Here is a 15,081-nt window from a genome sequence, read left to right as displayed (position 1 = left end):
ATTAAAGTTGGGTCCGCTAAAAAATAATCAAAAGTTAAAATTGAAAATGGTGAAGCGATCATAGTTGAGACTGTTCCTGTCAATTTTTTCAAATTGAAACATAGATTTTATTTTGATTTGATGCAATAGGCAAAGAACTTCCCTCAATTTTCAATAACCAAGAATTCTAACTCTCCAATTTAGATTGAATTCAAAAAAAATTGACAAATTGTTGTTCAATGTATGCTAGGGATTTGTATGCACACAAATCAAGGAGGATATGTAAGAAAATAGGGGGAAATTATAGGCAAATCCCACTTAACAAAAATATTGAACGGATTATGCTTATGGTAGCAAAACCAATATAAAAATGAAAGGTAGTTTAATTAATGAAAAATTAAGAAAAGTAATTATTTCAAGAATCTGATATACAAAACATAGATAAAACCAAATTTTCCTAAAAATTATTTCAAGGCGAGGGGAATGTGTTTTTTCTTTTATCTTTTAATGATACAAGATGGCCAAAATTTAGTGCATATGAATAGAAGTTGTAAAACCTTATCGCCAAAGGACATCACACAACTAAACATAGCAAGCCTGTACACTGGTTTCATCATCAATTTTCAAGTCAACTCTTTTTTGTCCGCTGATGCATGCAAATGAGGGGCATAAGTTTCCTAGTAATAAAATTCCAGTTTAACGATTATCTTTCACCACCTTAGTAATAAATAAAAAAAATTGTCTCCTTTTGAGATATCAATGAAAAATATGGATACAATTCATACAACAAAAGATAAGTCACAGGTTTTTTAACAGCAGATATACGTACTTATTCTATACAATGAATGTGTATAGAGAAACTGTTCTCAGTCAGAATATCCATAACAGCCTTTTAAACAACATCATCCATAGAATATAGAGCAACTAATTTCTGACGAATTCACTGGGGTTATATATTTATTTTTTTCGTTATTGCTGGTCAAAAAGAGAGAGGGAGAAAACTGATCACTAAACAGTAAACAGTAAGCAGTACTCATTTATCAATTATCCTCTTCCCTCCAAACAAAAGAACATAGAACCCTGGAATCCTCCTGCCTGTCCAATCTTTCATCAGTCTTGGGCACAGTCCCATTAAGAATAGGCTAGTTTTTAATAAGACCTTGATGCTCAAAATGAAAGCTGATCACCATCACTCTGATCTGGGAACGTGACGCATTTGAAGACTTTACACTTTGCGCACAATATGTATCCAGTCTGCAAGCGAAAGTTATTCGAAAAGTCACATGGCAATCGAATTTAGTTTTTATCAAGAACACCATATGCAAAAGGGGTAAATAATAAGTGTATATTAGGTGTGGCTCCCTTCAACAGAATACATAGCAGGCCAAAGAGCATTATTTAAATTTCCATCAGACTCCATCTAAAGAGCGCCGTCATCATTAGTGATAGTTCAAACGGATTTTTGGGAAAGTCTCTCAATCAAAATGAGTAAGTTAAGGAAAAGTTCTCTACAGCTAAAAGTTAGCAAATAAATGTCGATTTGTCCAAGCATTTTACCATCCCAATGTTTGCAAATAACTTTAACGACCCCCTTTCATTAAGAAAAGATAAACAATCCTTGTCCCCTTAAACCAATTTACCTCCTCCCACTCATCCCTCATCCTTACCGCCAACTTCCCTCTGCGGCCCTGCCACCCTCCCTCACTACCGAGCACCATCAGCATCATGCCGTCACCTCCTTAAACTCCTACTAAGACTCGGCAACAGTATATCCAAGTGCTTTGAAGGACTATGACCATGTCTCACTGCCAGCTAAACGAGCCAAGAGGCGAGAGAACAACACAACCAAGCTGAGGGGTGCAGGGGTATAGGCAGCAGAGCTCTAAAAACTATATTTATCGAACTTTAATCAGATGTAAATTCAATTAAGAATGCATGCAAAAAATTCGAATGAACTACAAGAAGTAGCAACAAAGATGTGTAGAAAACATGCATCATCCAGGGTACGCTTACATCTAGAGGTCCCGGCATGTATAAAACGCACTTGGGTCTTTGCTAAGGCATAAATATGGACATCTGGGGTTCCAGGCGAATTTTCTACAACCCCCCCCCCCCTGCCGGACTTCTTATCTCTTTCTAATTTTTGTGCACACTTTGGTGAAAGAAGATCCATGTATGCAGGTTTACAAAAATCAAAAGAGAAGAGAGGACGATGATCTGGTGTTGCTCAGCAACAGGGGTACGTGGGGAGGGAGGGTGTGGTGGGGGTGGCAGGGGTTGATAGAGTTAGTCGTGGAACCGGTGGGATTAGGGGTAGTTTTTTAAGCTATATTTGAAAGGAGGCAGTGTAAGAGAAAAAGGGGCAGTATATAGCAATTCCCAGGATAAAAAAAAAAAAGATGGCATACGTAGATATGGATTTTAGATTATCTAGATAGCAGAAGTATTTAGATAACAATTTTGGAGAGGAGGGGAGGAGAAAAACCATAAGTCTCGTATAAGACCATCTTACCATGAATTACTCTCATATTTGAATTTCACAAAAAGATGAAGGAAGAGAAGAAAACTAGATGCATTCCTAATCTTCAACTTGGAAAAGATTTCGTCCATCAAAGAGGGAAGGATAATGGGTCCCCCTTTTCCCTTCCTCGCCCTCCCTAATCAAATTAGTCACATTTTAAATAAGGGGAAATGGATCAATCATTCTCATGTGGTCCCTCATCATCCCTCCCTTTCATATATATTGTAGTAGAAATAGACGAAAAGCAAGGCTTCTTGTGAGAGCTCTTTACTCACTAAGAAACTGATTTAACTCTAAAGAACCATTGGACAGGGGGGGGGGGGGGGGTGCTTGGAGCTCAGCAGACCATTACCCACTAATGAAATTTCTTAGTCTTACTCGCTTGACTGTCTTATAGTTGAGATACTAATCAATAGCTAGACATCATATTATTCTATATGCTATGATAAAGCTAGAAGGAAACTTTGGGCTTTCTAAAGACTCAATTTTGCAATATTCTTCATTACTTACCGCTTTGCATGATGGACATCGGCGGTAGATCTTATTAGTTTGGGACTTCACATTAGTTTTTTGTCCATTGCAGAAATCACAAAGCAGCCATCCTGATCCATTGCAAGGTTCACAGAGAATCCCTACTTTCTCCTCCTAAATAGTTTGAAATTAGATTTAAAATAAGGATTTAATTTAACCAAAAAAAATAACTACTAGCCTGTAGGATTTAAAGTTGCAAAGTAGCAGAGATCAAAGAAAAACAAAATTTATTAGTGGAGCAACAGGTCACAGGTGCCAAGCTCAATAGAAACAAACCTACTTCCCAGATGGACAGACCCCATTATTTCATCGAACTATCGAAGTACAGTCAAACAAGATGCGGTCACTAGAATATTTACCTTCCGCTTACAATAACAATATCGCAAGAGACAATAGGTCTCATCTTTGTTTCGTTTTCCTCCTCTTTTATTTTTGTCTTTTGGAGATAAGATGAGAGTACAGCTGTAGTCTGAGATCACTCTTTCTTTGGGTACAATAGTTTGGGTTAAAATGAAATATGATCTAGTACAAGTCAAAAACTTTGAGAATAATCAATGCTGTCTCCATTAGGTCTATTCCAAAAGAATCTCTAACATGCTCAAGAATGAATTTCAGAAGCCACTTTAAAACAAAGTTATGTGAATATGAAAAATACTATGCAAAGGAAAGACTAGTACTTCGAGGTCCAATTAGGATGTGAATATTTTTCCCATTGAGAGAGAGGGCACATAGCGGGCCACAAACTTCACCAGTCTTTATCGGAAGAACAAAATTACACTCTCCAAAAAGACATATGTCTTATCCTCCACCCACTCAAGTTCTTGCTTATATAAACACCGGTTCAAACTTGAAGATTCTTGATTGAAGACTCATAAAGACAGTGTTGAAACTAAGGAAATTGTTGCCTTTACTGCTCCTTAACTACTTTCACCTTTTTGCGAAAATACTCTTTAAACAACCTCCCTAGGTCAAGCTACATATAATCTGACTCCAGCTCCAACACCACACCAGCAATGAAATCCAATCCTGGTGGGAGGTAATGTTGCTCTACAGTCCAAAAAAAATCAAATATGATACCGACACTTTGCTATTTGATATGGCACAACAAAAGCACCAACATCAACCGAAAGCGAAACAAAAACCATCTTGCAAACGACCATAGTCCAAACTTAATGCGAGCAATCTAAGCTATGAACAAGTTGTCCACAATGATACCATCAAAATTCAAAACACAATGAAACACAGTTTGTCTTTCTCCACCTTAAATATTATCAACATGATGAAAATAGCTATATAAACCCTATCAGATCACAATATCCTTGACAGTGAGGGATAGCTAAGTTGGTTAGAGTTTTCCTCCCGATTCCAGGTGATCCTGGGATCGATTCTCATCCCCGCCCTTGTGGCTCATTTACGGCAAAAAAAAATCACAATATCCTTGCTCCAACTTTGCCTTATAAGCTTTCAATTATAGCTTATTTACACAAAATCATGGTAATTATTTCAAACTTTTCGCAAATATCATTAGGTGATTAAGAGTAACACCAAACAAATAATTCATTTACAAAGTAATTGATAGTATATCATCAAAAACAAAACCCACCACACATAAAGTGAATCAAACCCACATTTCTCTTTACTGCAGCATGGTGAATAATATACAACACAAATTTTAGAATGCAAAGTAGTGTTGAATTTATCTCAACATATCATTTACAAGCCTCAACTTTTTATAATTTTCACAAATATATAAATAGAGATTTTAATAGTCAAAGTTGTGTATCGGCAAACATAAAAATCGAAATATTGCAACTAAACAAAACGGCGGAAGTACTAGAAGCTTGAATGAAAGAAAGAAAGAGAAACGAATACCTGCTGTTCTACTTGCTGAACAGCTGAGCAAAACACAGGCTTTAACATCATCACCCTCTTACTAAAATTTGAAGATGATGAAACTTTTGGCAATAAATTGAACTTCACAGACACAGTTGGCAAAACAACCGCCATTGTTAACGTCATCACTTTCTTCAAAAACCATCAAATACTAAATTATACAAAACTATATACTAATATATAACGTTCACATAAAACCCTCGCCACATATCACCCTTAATCTTCACCATTATTCACAACATTGCCACTCCTCCATTTCCACCACACAATTTACTAATTTCCTCATCCTCACTCCCTCCATTTTCTCTCTCCTCAGTCCTCTACCATGAAACTTCAAAGAACACTCATTTTCTCTCTCCTCTACATCCTCATCCTTCTTCCACACGCAACAATTTCCCTTCGAATTCTCAACCAATGCGATCGGAAAACCCTACCCGATCGAAAATCACTTCGAACCGATCAATTCACGGTCCTCATAAACGGGTATTCGGAGCTCCGAATCTCTCTCCTAATCAACATCGCCGGAGTTTACGCCGCTTCTCCGATCGTCGCCGCCGTCGTCGTAATTTGGGGGAATCCATTAACGTCGGCGAAAACCCTAGATTCTCTCTCCTCGAATTTCTCTCTCATCTACTCCTCTGGTGCACCTGTTACAGTGCACCGTCAGAAATCCAAGAGTTTAAATTCGAGGTTTCTTCCTCGCCGTTGGATCAAGACACGTGGCGTTCTTATATGTGATGATGATGTTGAGGTGGACCCCAAGTCTTTTGAGTTTGCGTTTAGAGTTTGGCAGGTGAATCAGGACCGTTTGATTGGTTTATTTGGGAGATCGCACGGTTTGGATTTAAGGAGGAAGGAGTGGATCTACACCGTTGATCAAGATAGATATTCTATTGTGTTGACTAAGTTTATGATGTTGGATGTGGAGTATTTGTATTTGTATAGTTGTGGTGGGGGTGATGATGATTATAGTGAGTTGAGGGGTGTGGTTGATAATATGCATAATTGTGAGGACATTTTGATGAATTTTGTGGTTGCCGATGCGAGCGGGCGGGGCCCGATCCTTGTTGGGGCGGAGCGGGTTAGAGACTGGGGGGATGCGAGGAATGAAGTAATGATGGGACGAAGAGAGAAAGAAGTAGATGTGGGATTGAGTAGTGTTAAGAGAGGTTTAGGAGAACATCGAAAGAGGAGAGGAGAGTGTTTAAGGGAGTTTCACAAGATTTTGGATAGGATGCCGTTGAGATATAGTTATGGTAAGGTGGTTAACTCGATTAGCGAACAAGGGTTATGTGAAAAGAGGGGGAAATTAGTTCCTTGTGATAAACAAATCTTTTAGCTAAAGTTGGAATATCAATGTATCACTCTTTTAGTAACGAAATAGGTAGTTTGTTGAGTTTTGTGTATATTTTTATTATAATCTTCGTAACTTCATATTGTATCCAATATTCATATAGAGAATATGTCATTATTGATATAATGGTAATTATTTTTTAGAAAAATTGTCATTATTTTTGCTTGTTTGATCCCTAGAGTAACCATCTTCCGCAAGAGTTAGACCTTGTTCTGTTCAATTTATTTTAACTTATATAAGATCTTATAAGATAAGATCATATAATTTCAGATAAGATAAGATAAGATGTACGGTTCTGTTTGACTTATTTTCACTCATCTCAGAAAAAAAATAAGATAAAATAATATAAGATAAAATAATATAAGATAAGATAAGTTAAGATAAGTTCACATAAGATAAGATAAGACAGATAAGACGACAAAATAAGTTGAATCAAACGAACCCTTAGTTGAACCTAGCCCCTAGTATAATCCTAACTAGACCTGGGCATGGGCCAGACTGGCCTGTTCACAAGCTTGGCCCGCGGGTTTGGGAAAATGTTGGGCTCGAGCCCGTGAATGCCATTTCGTGCCAGGCTAGGCCTAAAATTTTAAGATTTTGTCCACGGGCCGGGCTAGTCCTCCTGCGGGCCTGGCTCGTGTTTTATATTGTTTTTTTGAATTTTTGACAGTTTTAGGCTAAAAAACAAAAGAAAGGGGCGTTCGGCCCACAGGCCATCTAGGCGGGATCGTGCCGGTGCGGGCCTGAAATAAAATTTCTTGACCGTGACAGGCCCACGTGGTGGACAACGAGCCGGGACATGCCGAGCCGGGCCCAAACTGTCTCGAGTCACGAGCTGGCCCGGCCCATGCCCACCTCTAATCCTAATTTCTAACCAAGAAAAAAGAAAGAGCTTTTTTTTGGTGAAAATAGAAAAGGAATTACATACTTTAATGCTAATTAATACAAACCCTATTATCCACATTAAGATGAGGCATACAACATACAAGGAAAATTCTACATGGCGGCCTCCTACTTTCAGTTTTTCTATTTGGTGTCAGGCCAAAAAAAAGAGTTATGCCAAGTGACATCCTACTTTAAGCAATTATACTTAGTGTCCCTAATCCACTTAAAACCTGACTAACCATCCCGTTAAAAGGTCAATTACTAACCAGCCCCTAAGTTAATTATCCTAACATAATCAAAACCCTTTCCCCAAGGCTATAAACAAGCATTTATGGGCGACGAAGTTAGGGATTAGGAGACCATCCCTAGATTCAAGAGATGGAAGGGGAATATTTTGGACTCGATGGAAAATGAAGGGGTTGTCAGGGTGATATAGTCGATGTTCCATGTCTTGGAGGCGACATCTGCAATTTTCATGCCAGATTCAAACATAGTGAGAGGGCCATAAATAAAGCTATGAATGTGCTCAATGCCAAGCCAATCATCACACTAAAAGTAAATTATGTCACCTTTCCCAAGGCTCTAGGAATGAATTTGGCTAAGAAGGTTCCACCCTTTTCCAATGCTTTTCCACACGTTGGAATTGAACTGCGTAACATGGGTAGTGTGAATATATTTTGAGCGGATACAATCCTGGACAAGGTTATCTTGGTGCTGTGACATTTTCCAAATCTAACTTAGCCATGAAGGCTCGATTTATCCAAGTTTTATTTCTGATTCCTAAGCCCCCTGAATCTTAGGGAGGAAAGTTGTTTCTTTATTCACTATGTAAATTTTCTTTTTTCTTTCTTCCTTGCCCCTAAAAGAAATTGTTACGAATTTATACAAGTAATTATAGGCCAGGGTGGTCATGTATACCTTATCAGCAATTCTTGCTTATTACATGCCTTGGCCTTTATCAGCAATTCTTGCTTATCACCTTATCAACTTTTCCAAGATGGACATGACCAGACATAGGTGACCAACTTTATACAAGTAATTAGACTTCCATTTGGCCGATCTTACACTAACTTTCTCAACAACAAATTGGACCTGATTTTGGGAAGGGAATTTGTAACCAATAGGAACATAAGGTACAGGCCGAAGTTATCATTCTCATGAACATTAAGGGTATCTTGAAAAGTTGTCTATGTTCTTCGAAGCCTTTAGGATTCATTGATCTTCTAACCTGAGCTACAACATAATTGCTCAAGGACCTGTGTAACACAAAACGTTGTAGTTTCATCTGCTTGCCCAAATAGGAGGAGATCATCTTCAAATAAAAGATGAGAGACAAACAACTTTTTCCTACTTACCCAACAAGGAGTCCATTTCTTGTCTAGGCATGCCTTGTTGATCATTTGAGAGAGAGACTCGAGACAAATGTTAAAGAGGTATGGAAAAATAGTTAAGACCCCCTTGATGCAAGTCTCAAAAATGTAGAAACTTTTTCGGTTTTCAACAATGGATAAGAACTAAAGATGAGGCTTTGGACACACATCAATTCATGATGATACTTATGGAAGCATGGTCAAGAATATGAGTTTGGAGGCATTTTCGGAAGGGAGGTGGTGGGATGAGGTATGTAGTGCTTTGGGGTTGACCTTGACTGCTAAATTAAGAATGGTTATTATGGTCACGTGTTTGTAATATTAATACATAGGGTTACCATTTAATAAAAAGAAATTGGTTTTACCATTCAAAATAACAAAAAGTTAGAAATTACCAATGGAATTTCCTATAAAATAACATCACCATATTTAATTCTTGCTGTAAAAATTAGAAATTAACAATAGCATAAATAAAAATTAAACGCGGTAAAAAAATTTAAGTATACATAATATATAATAGGAGAAATTCGCAATAGTGGTCCCAACTATTACCCATTTTCTTTTGTAAGTCCCAAATATGGATTATTGTCTGCAGGTCCCAAGTTTACCATCTTGAAATTTTTATAAGTCCTGAATTACTTTTAAACGATTTAAAAGGTAAGATTTTTAAACATTGACCCCATTTTATAGGTCTTTGTCACTTATTGAAAGTGTTCGAAGATGGTAAATATTACAAAATCTTACCTTCTAAATCGGTTATAAGTAACTCGGGACCTATGAAAATCACAAGATAGTAAACTTAAATTTATAATTTTTTGTAAGGCATTTTAGAGAGCGAGGTTATTATGAAGAGAGTGAAAGAAAGTGGGTTTTCATTTTGCTACAGGAACTAACTCTATAAGTTTGAATGTTGGGACTAGTATTGAAGTATAAAATCTGACTGCAAAATTAAAATGCCTTTAATTTTGAAATTTGAGAGGGAAACACTAGTAGAGGATTGCAATTTGCGTTGGTTCCGAAAGCATCATTTGCTTCAGATGAAGGTGCGACGTTACAAGTCTCGACGCAAATGGAGCAGACACCATCTGTGTCAGATGGAGATGCGACACAATTGAACAACCATTTGCGTCGAACATTGGAGGAAACCGACACACATCATACCTTTTTGTATGCCCAACCCTTGTTGTGTTTCTAGGCTTGATGTGCGTCAGAACCATGTCCACATGCAGCGCCCATTGTGTCTTCTGCGTCGGATATTGCCACAACATATGATGCAAATACCTTTTCGTCTGCCCAGTCCCTATTTTTGGTTGCGTTGTTAGGCATGATGTATGTCGGACCCATGTCCACATACGACATACATTGGGTTATTATGAAGAGAGTGAAAGAAAGTGGGTTTTCATTTTGCTATAGGAACTAACTCTATAAGTTTGAATGTTGGGACTATAAGTATTGAAGTATAAAATCTGACTGCAAAACTGAAATGCCTTTTGAAATTTGAGAGGGAAACACTAGTAGAGCATTGACGATTTGCGTTGGTTCTGAAAGCATCATTTGCTTCAGATGAAGGTGCGACGTTACAAGTCTCGATGCAAATGGAGGAGACACAATCTGCGTCAGATGGAGATGCGACACAATTTAACAACCATTTGCGTCGAATATTGGAGGAAACCGACGCACATCATACCTTTTTGTATGCCCAACCCTTCTTGTGTTTCTAGGCATGATGTGCGTCAGAACCATGTCCACATGCAGCCCCCATTGTGTCTTCACCGTTGGATATTGCCACAACATACGACGCAAATACCTTTTCGTCTGCCCAGTCCCTATTTTCGAAATACAAGAAACTATGAACACTAAATCGACATACAAAAGCGAAATACAAGAATAAAACGAAATGAAAAGATTGAACCCCAAAAAAAAAAAATCAGATCTAACACAAAAAGAACCCTAAATATTCATATCCAACTATTAAAGGAATCACTTCACCGTAAACTTCAAATCTGAAGTGAAAAAAACAAAATCAGATCTAACACAAAAAGAACCCTAAATATTCATATCCAACTATTAAAGGAATCACTTTAACGTAAACTTCAAATCTGAAGTGAATAAAATTTGGGGGAAAACTTAAAAATATAACCTCAAATTTGATTCGAACCCCAAAACAACTATAAAATCCCGTTGATTTTCGATGTCCTTCTTGTCGAGAAACACTGTCGATACATAGTAAAGAAAAGGTGTCCGCGACAAACACCAACGTAAACCGACGAGAGTGAGGTGAATTTAATTTCGACGAACACCATCGACTGTAATTGATTTGGAATTTGAAGAATTTAATAATTGAGATGAATTCAGTATCTGAAGAATTTTAAAATTGTATGTGAAGGAAGAAAGAGGGGAAAAAGAGAAGGATAAAGAGAGAGGAATGACGACTGGTGATGGAACACCCCTAGCCTACTAGTAGATATTGTCCTCTTTGGATCCTAGCTGCAAAGATTTGCTTTGGTGCGGAATCGAATTCCTAACCAAAAGTCCTCTACTAGGTTGAGGTCTCCACCTCTTAATAAAGAAGGTTTCGTTCTCCTCAACTTTCGATGTGGGATAATCAAGATCTTGTGTACCTTCTCCTCTCCTTTAAGGAGTCCGCGTCCCCATAAACACTATGGGACACCAGAATGGGCACTGACTCTGATACCATTTGTAACACCATTAGATGTTCAGGAGCCCACTAGTAGATATTGTCTGTTTGGACCCTAGCCCGCAAGTATTTTTTGGTGCATAATCGAAGTCCTACCCAAAAGACTAATAAAGAAGGCTTCGTTCTCCTCAACTTTCGATGTGGGATGCAGGCTCCTTAAAGGAGGGGAAAAGGTGCCTAAGATCTTGGCTATCCTACATCGGAAGTTGAGGAGAACGAAACCTTCCGTATTAAGAGGTGGACACCTCAACCTAGTAAAGGCCTGTAACACCCCGATAATTCTCTCTTTTCAGAAATATCTTTATCATATAAAAGTAGAGAATTACCCAAGTATTATCGCCCATGTGATAACGTATCGGCTTATTCAGAATTTTGCAGCGGAAAACATATAACTAAACTTTAACCTTTTATTATAAATAAATAAATAAGTACTTTGAAATCAAATAATCTAAATAAGTCTACGCAAATAAACTTAATAAAGTACGTTCCTACTAATGTAGAAAATAAGTTGTACTAGTTTACACATTCTCTCCATTCCTAGATTCCCAATGACGCACATCTGCGAACCTGTAATGTCAATGCTTTAAAAAATTTGCTCACCAAAATGGGTCATCACAGGATCAATAAGGCAAAGCCATGATCACAAACACAAACAAAGCACGTAATCAGCAAATCTGAGTACTACATACTAATACACATAAGCATTCCTAACATGATACTAAATAAATAACATGCAGGGATAAATTATAATATAATCATATAACATTCTGCAGACAACTTTTACTGAACTAAACTCTAAACATCTTTTTATTACTCAAATGGAATAGTTATTGGACCTGAGTTGTCTTATCTACTAATGCCTTCATTAAGAAGACGAAATACGGGAGCTACCACGTATTCCAGAAATGACCTGCGATATCGAGGAACCTTTTTGCTAACTGTAATAGGGATGGTGATCCATCCATCTCTCGTGAAAAGCCACGACTCGCTCACCATGTACCCCAACTCCTAATGTCCAACTCTAGACGTGTACCAGTCTAAAGTCTATAACTATCCTTGTTACACTTTACATTATTTACAAGTTATTACTTGTTATGAGACACATACAAGCAACACATAAACACAAACCAAACATTCACAACTGAACTTATTTTATCTTAGGATTTAATAAGTGATCACAACTTACAACCCAAGATTACTTTCTTTTAATCTCAAACTTTCTTAATTATTTGTTGAACCTAGCCAGCAATCAAACTTAACTTCAAAAGGCATACTTATCCACTTACCAAATAAGGCCCACAGTCCTCATAAAGTAGTGAAAATAATACTTGTAAGGGAACACATGAATAACATGAACAATCTTAATAACATATTAATTCCCCCATGTGAATTAATAACTAAAGTTCCCATCCACATGCTTGCATCAATAAATCCATACAAACATATATGACAAATCTTTAACTTATAATAAATCTCATAATTCACATGCTTGCACATAGGCATAAAATATGTAGAAATCAATCATACTAGCAATCACATATGAACTTATAAAGTTCCTATACATGATACTACATCTTTTTCTCCTTAAATCATGATACTAATCAAATAGCACACAGGTCTGTACGTACCTTGTGTAAACTAGCCGGCATGCCACTTTTAATTCTTTAAAAGTCTCCTACAGAATATTCTCCGCCTAGAAATCAATACAAACTAAAATCAATACTCTTAAATAAAAATACAGCAACTTTAAGATATTTAAAATCCCCTTTAAACATATTCAAAAGTTGATTTTACTATCAAAACTTCAATTACTTTTACTAGTAATTAAAATTCTTAAAACTCCATTAATAAAATCTTTTCTGAAATTCCAGCAACTTATAAATTATAAAACCCTCTTTAAACATATGTAAACATGTTTAAATTCATAATCTAAAACAATCTCATAATTTACAACATACTACTATGATTTTCTAACAATTAACACCCTAAAAATCCATGCTTTAATGATTAAAACTTCAATCTAACAATAATAAACAAACCTGAATTTTTATACTTATAACATATAATATATATGAATCAAGATTATTTATTAAAATAATAAATTAAAATCAATAATCATGATTAGCATTAAAATAAAGCATGAAAACATAGTCTTTAATGAAAACTTGAGGAAGAAGAAAAGAAATTAACCAACAAAGCAAAGAACCAAGAAAAGGGAGTGAAGCGCCGAAAATTAACAGGCCACGCAGCAGCCCTTGTTCACCAAAACTGAGGATTTTGAAGGTTTTGTGACGTTTCTTGTTGAAGAAGAAACGTTACTTGAAGAAGAAGAAGAAAAGATTTGAGAGAGAGAAAACGAAAACGCTGAAGAGAGGGAAATAGAAAGCTGCCGTGAGATTTGAGAGAGAAGAGAGAGAAAATAATCTTTGTGTGGGGTAAAATAATTGGGTATTAAGATATTTATAAGGAGGTTTCCTTTTGGGCTTAGGAAAAGGAGATTGGGCTCAATTAAAATTGATGGTGAATTGGATAAATTAATTAGAACTCCTAACATCAATATAACTCCCTTTTCCTCATCTACTTAGAATTTGGGTTCCTCAAGTCCACTTAGACTTCTTTTCCAAATCAAATTAGTATTTCAAATCTTTTTCAAAGCATGCTTAATTAAAATATTTTTAACTTTCTTAAATCCTTAAAATAATTTCATTTGACTTTTGAAATAGTCAACCTTCTTCAAATAATCAAATCATTTAAAACTAACTTATGTTTAAATATAAATATATAAATACTAAATATAAATATATAAATACTAAAATATATTTATAAAATCCTTTAAAATTATGGGGGATTACAAGGCCTTTTGGGTAGGACTTCGGTTCCGCACTAAAGGAAATTCTTGCGGGCTAGGGCCCTAATAGGACAATATCTACTAGTGGGCTCCTGAACACCTACGGGTGTTACAGGTGATGCGTGAAGTTGGTGGGGTTTATTTAACCATGAGTAAATAAAAAAGTGCGCGGGCCAGAATTAAAATCCAAGGCCTGACATCCTATCTGCGTCGCACTCTAGGTCCAATCCGACGCACATTATTGTTGGATCCAAAATTTTGGGCTTTAATCATGTGGATCGTACCTTGGTGCATGTCTGACACACATTGTTGGATCAAAATCCTTGGGATTTAATCATCAGCGTCTTACCTTAGTGCGCCTTCGACACAAATCGTATTTGTGTCGCACCCTTGTGCCCATCCGACACAAAATTTTTGATAAAAAAATCGTTCAGCTTTACTAATTTGCGTCGCGTTCTTTTAGTAGTCCAACACAAATCTTCTTTTTACTCATTTGTTGTGGTTATTTGCGTCAGATTTTAACTACCATCCGATGCAAATCGTCTGTTCCTGAACATTTCCACCAGTTTTCATTTTGTGTGATCCAAATAGGGAGACGCAAATTATCATTTTTTTATTAGTGAAACCAAAAGTGAGGTTGGGAAAAAATTATGTCCCGCCAACTCGTAATTTTGGGGGACCAAGATTTTATTCCTTAATTCCATTTTTTTTTTCTCCTTTATGGTCCGACTTTATTCTACTTTGCCCACCCAGACCCCACATTAGTTGATCTTCCTTAGTATCAATAGGAATAGTAACAAGGAGGATCTTTTGAAATCAGAGGGAGTAACATAAAGTTACAACTAAATATGTTTAGCTTGTAATGGGCTTATGAGTGGGGGCTTTGAGGTTTTTTTTTTCTTACCTTTTAACAAAATTTATTGTAGAAATAACTTTATTATACGAAACAACAAAACTTAATCGGAGGGAGTAACATAAAGCTACAACTATGTCCAAGATGCT

General features: G+C 36.6%; 2 protein-coding genes across 2 annotated transcripts; one reads left to right on the top strand and one right to left on the bottom strand.

The window, feature by feature from the left end:
- Positions 1-704: 704 nt before the first annotated feature.
- LOC104886708 (hypothetical protein) lies at positions 705-5,050 on the bottom strand. The gene is made up of 3 exons (XM_010671190.3): positions 4,904-5,050; positions 3,011-3,145; positions 705-1,233 (listed from the first exon to the last, which is right to left on the bottom strand). The coding sequence occupies exons 1-3, from the start codon at positions 5,048-5,050 to the stop codon at positions 1,147-1,149; spliced, it is 369 nt and encodes a 122-aa protein (XP_010669492.1). The 3' UTR covers positions 705-1,146.
- A 199-nt stretch (positions 5,051-5,249) lies between these two features.
- Positions 5,250-6,426, top strand: LOC104886707 (glycosyltransferase family protein 64 C3). Its single transcript, XM_010671189.4, has one exon. It carries the CDS (start codon positions 5,250-5,252, stop codon positions 6,261-6,263), a length of 1,014 nt encoding a protein of 337 aa, XP_010669491.1. The 3' UTR covers positions 6,264-6,426.
- The last annotated feature ends 8,655 nt before the right edge of the window (positions 6,427-15,081 follow it).

This window comes from Beta vulgaris, chromosome 2 (assembly GCF_026745355.1).
Source record: "Beta vulgaris subsp. vulgaris cultivar EL10 chromosome 2, EL10.2, whole genome shotgun sequence".
Classification (NCBI taxonomy): domain Eukaryota; kingdom Viridiplantae; phylum Streptophyta; class Magnoliopsida; order Caryophyllales; family Amaranthaceae; genus Beta; species Beta vulgaris.
The sequence above is the reverse complement of the archived record's forward strand: the minus strand, read 5'-3'. Positions and strand labels throughout refer to the sequence as shown.

Bases quoted from the DNA above. Each gene is read 5' to 3' on its own strand.
- LOC104886708 (XM_010671190.3), bottom strand. From the start codon at position 5,050: ATGACGTTAACAATGGCGGTTGTTTTGCCAACTGTGTCTGTGAAGTTC. The intron at 3,146-4,903 runs GTATTCGTTTCT...CAAACTATTTAG, and splicing joins TTCAGCAAGTAGAACAGCAG to GAGGAGAAAGTAGGGATTCT. The intron at 1,234-3,010 runs GTAAGTAATGAA...TTTCGCTTGCAG, and splicing joins GATGTCCATCATGCAAAGCG to ACTGGATACATATTGTGCGC.
- LOC104886707 (XM_010671189.4), top strand. From the start codon at position 5,250: ATGAAACTTCAAAGAACACTCATTTTCTCTCTCCTCTACATCCTCATC.